The sequence below is a fragment of the Ovis canadensis genome, chromosome 5, assembly GCF_042477335.2.
Source record: "Ovis canadensis isolate MfBH-ARS-UI-01 breed Bighorn chromosome 5, ARS-UI_OviCan_v2, whole genome shotgun sequence".
Taxonomy (NCBI): Eukaryota; Metazoa; Chordata; class Mammalia; order Artiodactyla; family Bovidae; genus Ovis; species Ovis canadensis.
The window spans coordinates 54,156,730-54,162,181 of record NC_091249.1 but is presented as its reverse complement, the minus strand read 5'-3'; the positions used below and the strand labels follow the sequence as shown (position 1 = coordinate 54,162,181).

The following is a 5,452-nucleotide window of genomic DNA, read 5'->3' as shown; positions in this document are numbered from 1 at the left end:
TTTGAAAGACCTAATTGGGTTTATCAAATAATTCATGAACCAGGCAACATTCCATCTAACAAGTAAAGAACAGTTCTGAGGAGCTGTGCAAAATGGAAGGCCTACATAGGCAGAAGAGAAAGAGTGGGTGACTTCAGGCTTATGTAAAGGATCTCCTGGGGATGGAAGAGGGTTACATGGTGGATTACCTCATCGGTGCTGATGAGAAAATTACAAACCTAGCTGTTGATATTGTATTCCTAGAAGAAGTTGTGACTGCAATTAAATTGGATATTATGTCTTACTTTGCTGACATGGCTCTTAGCACAAATGGCTCCATTCGGGGCCTGTTTCTCTTCTAATGCATATCTGACCTTATCTAAAAATGTCAAGGACCAACCAAGAATAAAGCCCAGAATTACCTTGGGGCATTTGGAGATTGGCTGACTGGTTATACTGCATTTCTCATCAAGCAGAACACAGAATTTCAGTTTGCTGATATTTTACCCTAGATGTTGGGCCTAGAAATATACTTCAACATGAAGAAAATCTCCTTATGAAGAAAATCTCCTTGTAAAGAAAGTGGCTTGGGGACCTTACTTAGTAGCTAAAAAAGGGAGTAATGTCTTTGGAAGAAGAGAGAGGGGATGTATATGAGTTATGTGAGGATGAGTCATTCTTCAGAGTTTGCCATTTGGAGGGGCATAAAAAGAGTAAGGGGATTTCTTATCTGTAGTTATTTTCTGGAAGAATGGGACTCCAGTAAAATCAACTTTGTTCTGGCTTAGAGCCAGTGAGTGGAGTATCTTGTACAATTCCATAGCAACTATATTTATTGGTTCCCCCATGTCACAAAATAATCAGAGATATTATAGATAACAGATCTGAATGGAGTTGCTTATTACAAACTCCACATCATCAGACTTTTAAAATATAGTTTCAGCTCTCCTAGAAATGGAATCTTAAGCCAGCCAATTAGGATTGCATGACCAGCATTAAGTGGATTGCCATTTCCTTCTCCAGCAGATCTTCCCGACCCAGGGATCAAACCCAGGTCTCCCACAGTGTAGACAGATGGTTTAGCGTCTGAGCCACCAGGGAAGTCCATTAATTAGGTAATCTACCTTAGATACTTGTTTCTCTCCTATAAGGAAAGTAACAAATAACAGCATGAAAACAAATGTGTTTTTGCCAAGTACAAGTCTCTGCCCTCTTCTGCCTATAAGCATCTTTCATTTTACACAGTTGGTTAGTTGCTTCCTTTCTGCTAGAGGGATGATGCCTGAGCATAAATCACTGAATAAAGCCAATAAAATCTTTAAATTTTACTCAGTTGAAATCCGTCCCTTAACTGAAGAAGCATAATAAAAATCCCCTCAGTGAACACTGGACTACTTTCATCCTTAGAGTTCTGTGAACATTCTCTGCTATCTTTAGGGTATTTTCCAAAGCTAGGAACACTGGCAATAGTCCAGTTACTATTCCTTAAGTCCCCTCTTCTCAAGAGGCTGCTCTTCAAGCTCATGTAGGATGTCCAGAAAGTTATTTCCAAAAAGAGAATGAGTTTGGAGAAGCCCTATGAGCAATTTTCTACGGCTGATTGTCTACAAACCCTGGTAATCTCTTAAATTTTCCCCCATCAGTTCTGCATCAAGGAAGCATTGTGGAATTTTATAACTCTAGGCAGAAACTCTAACTACCATACAAGTAGCTCTCATTCTCTTATTTCATCAACCCAACCTTGTCACTGTGCTTTGCTGTGCTGAGTTGCTCAGTCGTGTTTCACTCTTTGCGAACCCATGGATTGCAATCAGCCAGGCTCCTCTGTCCATGGGGATTCTCCAGACAAGAATACTGAAGTGGGTTGCCATGCTCTCCTCCAGGGGATCTTCCCAACCCAAGGATCAAACCCAGGTCTTCTGCATTGCAGGCGTATTCTTTAATGACTGAGCCACCCTGGGAGCCCAAATCATTACTTCTTTAAAAAAGCATTTTGGAATGTTCAAGCTGATCCCCCTGAAGCACAGACATCTCCCTTCCAGTAGTCCCTGGCTCATATACACTTTTTTTAATTTATTTATTTTAATTGTATTGGTTTTGCCATACATCAACATATATACTTAAATGACCCCAATGGGACTCTGTCCTTGGAGATAAGGTGAGAGAGTGAAGAGGTTAGAAAAGGAGGGTGAGCCTTCTCCACAGGGCTCATTGTGGAGAAGGAGAGGCTGTGAAGTTGAGGGGACTGAGAATAGACATGATGGCAGCATTCAGTCAGCCTCTTCTCTTTACTTCTTCCCCATTTTATTTCCCCTTAATCTGTGAGTTCTATCTCAGATTTTTCCAGAGTGTGCATATCCTGCTAAAAAAAATCGGTAGGTGATTAATTTCCTATGGCATTAAAGTGTTATCTGAGGGTCAGCAGCAAGGGAGTGAGGACATCCCTTGGGAAATTTGCAGAAATGCAGAATTTCAGACTCTGATTTACTACACCAGTAAATCAGAATCTAAATGTTATAAAGATCCTGGGTAATTCATTTGCACATTAATTGGAAGAAACCCTTGATGGGGTTCAGTACATATTGCCTCAAAATATGGCATTTTGGTGTATTGCATATTTGAGTTGAAGACATTTGTGAAAAGGCAGGAGCAGGAAGGACTTCTGACCTTCATCTGAAGTGGTTCATAAAACCCTCCAATGAGGTTACCCTTCTTATTTCCTATTCCTTGAGGAAAGGGACATTCTTATTTCAAAAATGGAGGAACATTGAGAGGCATCTAAATACACATGCTTTGCTAAGTTTTCCCCAATTTCTTACCAATGTCTCAGCCCCCATTGCCTATCAAATTTCTTCACCATTGTCTACTCTTCATCAAATGTGAAATAAAAAATACAGTTTTGGGGATTTTCATTTCCTCATGAACTATCCTATGCCATGAAAACCATATATTAAATAAACTTGTGTTATTTTCTCCCATTAACCTATCTTTGTAAGTTTAATTTCAGACCCAGAAAGGGACTAAAAAAGGTTCCAGGAAAACTTTTTCCTCTCCTACATCTGGGACTGTATTATGCAAAGAAGGGAAATAAGTCATGCTGCTTGCTTTACTTATTAAATGCTTACATATTTTTACTCTTTACAAATTTGTATAGCAATAGAATCATCAGGGATTGAAAGTCATGCAGAACATGGAGAAATTTTTTGGTTCAGTTCTATTTGAGTAAATGATTTAACCTCAAAGCCTCAAGTACCATATGGGCAAAATAAGGGTAATACAAGTCATATGATCTCCACAGATGCAGAGAAGTTTAGGTGACTTAAGAGCACCTGACTCATAACAGGAACTTAATAAACATCGGGTTCTTCTCACTAATAAAATAAAAACATACCTGAGAAATAGTGATGCTTTAAGATTTAAACGACACACATATTCTTGTTATAGGTTAACTTCTTGGTTTATCCAGAGTTCTTACAACAAACTTTGGGGAAAATGTCAAAGTTTGAGGACAAAGTGTAGATAATACATATGACTAAATGAAAGGCTTTGGATAGGAATTTGAAAAATGTAAGCATCCCTATGCTGAATTCCCATGTTGATGGTTGTTGACTAAGAGAAGTGATTGATCTGTGATCGTTCTCACTAAAACACCCATCATTGCATTAGTGCATTAAAAACAAACAACGAAGGCAAAATTCTTATTAAGAAAAGAAGTTTCCTTCTTGGCACTCTGGCACAAAGTTGGAGAAACTCATCTTTATAACTATAGATATCACTGTGTCTTTACAGATCCATATCACCTGCTTTACAGATCACCTAGAGGTTTTTGGGTGATATGTGTTTTCCAGTTCACTCATCAAAACATATTCTGTTTCAGTGGAACTAAACCAGTTGTAAAGAAGTCCAGGGAAAGGTATATAAATTGGGAAGCAAAGGTAAGACCCAGATCTGATCCAACAATTCCAGATTCCATCAATGGTGCCTGATGGAGTTCATAACCAGGCTAGAGATGCCTGTCTGGGCCTTTCACTCTTACCCCTTTCTTCTCTCTGTCATGTAGCAACAACCTCCTCAATGCCCCCTTCACCTCTTTGTTTCTGAGGGTGTAAATCAGGGGATTCAGGAGTGGGGTGACAATGTTGTAGAAGAGGGTGAGGAACTTGCCTTGATCCTGGGAGGAGCGCTTTCCAGGTTGCATGTACATGTAAATGATGTTTCCGTAGAAAAGTGAGACCACTGTGAGATGGGAGCCACAGGTGTTGAAGGCCTTTTGCCTGCCTAATGCTGACTGAATTTGTAACACAGCCCTCACGATGTAACCATAGGAGACCAGGATAAACACGAGGGGTGAGAGTACAATGCCCACTGCCAGGACAAAGACAGTGCCCTCAATGGCAGCTGTATTCACACAGGCCATTCGTATCAGGGCAGGCATTTCACACAGGAAGTGATCCACACTGTGATGCCCACAGCGGTGTAAGCGTAGGGTGACTGGGGACATAACCAAGGAGTTGGCCACACCACAGCCCCAGGCTATCAACACCAAACCTAGGCAAAGCCGGGGATTCATGATCACCATGTAGTGCAGGGGCTTGCAAACTGCAACAAACCGGTCATATGCCATGACTGCCAGGAGCAGACATTCCACACCACCCAGACCCAGGAATAGGAAGAGCTGGATGGCACAGCCTGTGTAGCTGATGGTCTTGTCACTTCCACTCAGGTTATACAGAAGCTGAGGGATGGAGCTGGTGGTGAAACTAAGGTCCAGGAAGGAGAGATGGGTGAGGAAGAAGTACATGGGAGTGTGGAGGTGAGGGTCCAGCTGAGACACCAGGATGATGGTGGTGTTGCCCACAAGGGTCAGGAGATATGCTATCAAGATAACCACAAAGAGGATTCTCTCCAGATGGGGCCGATCAGAAAATCCCAAAAGGATGAAATTTCCCTGGCTGCTCCCATTGGTTCCATCCATCTCTACTGCACCTGAAGAGGAATATTGATACTAATAATGTGAAAAGCCAATAAAATGGAGTGTTTACCACGAGTGTTTACAAACATTCTTCTGTGTTTTTTACACTTATTTACTCATTTAACTCCAACTAGAATGGTACGAAGTTGGCACTCTTACTATCCTTGACCTACAGAAAAGGAAACTGAGACAGATGTGTGTTAAGTAAATTGTCATATTCTAGAAAGGGCAGAATGAATTTTGAATTCAGAAAATGTGGCTTAGTCTTTATCTTTCACTGATGGTAGTGCCTCTAATCCCAAAGTCAGGAAAGATAAATCCTGCCATGGCCCAACTATTGATTCTTCCTCAGACACAAGTTTTTAAGCTCCTGCTGTAACCTCAAAGGCCCAAAGACATATCCATTTTATGCAGAATATTTATCTATTCTTTATCCCAAAGACACACTTCACTCATTTGGTTATTATTCTTGAGGTAATTTTAAAGTGTCTGTATAGATAA

The 5,452-nt window shown here is 40.7% G+C and overlaps 1 protein-coding gene across 1 annotated transcript; it reads right to left on the bottom strand.

Moving 5' to 3' along the window:
- Positions 1-3,982: 3,982 nt before the first annotated feature.
- Positions 3,983-4,954, bottom strand: LOC138441582 (olfactory receptor 2W3). Its single transcript, XM_069592704.1, has one exon. It carries the CDS (start codon positions 4,952-4,954, stop codon positions 3,983-3,985), a length of 972 nt encoding a protein of 323 aa, XP_069448805.1.
- Positions 4,955-5,452: the final 498 nt, after the last annotated feature.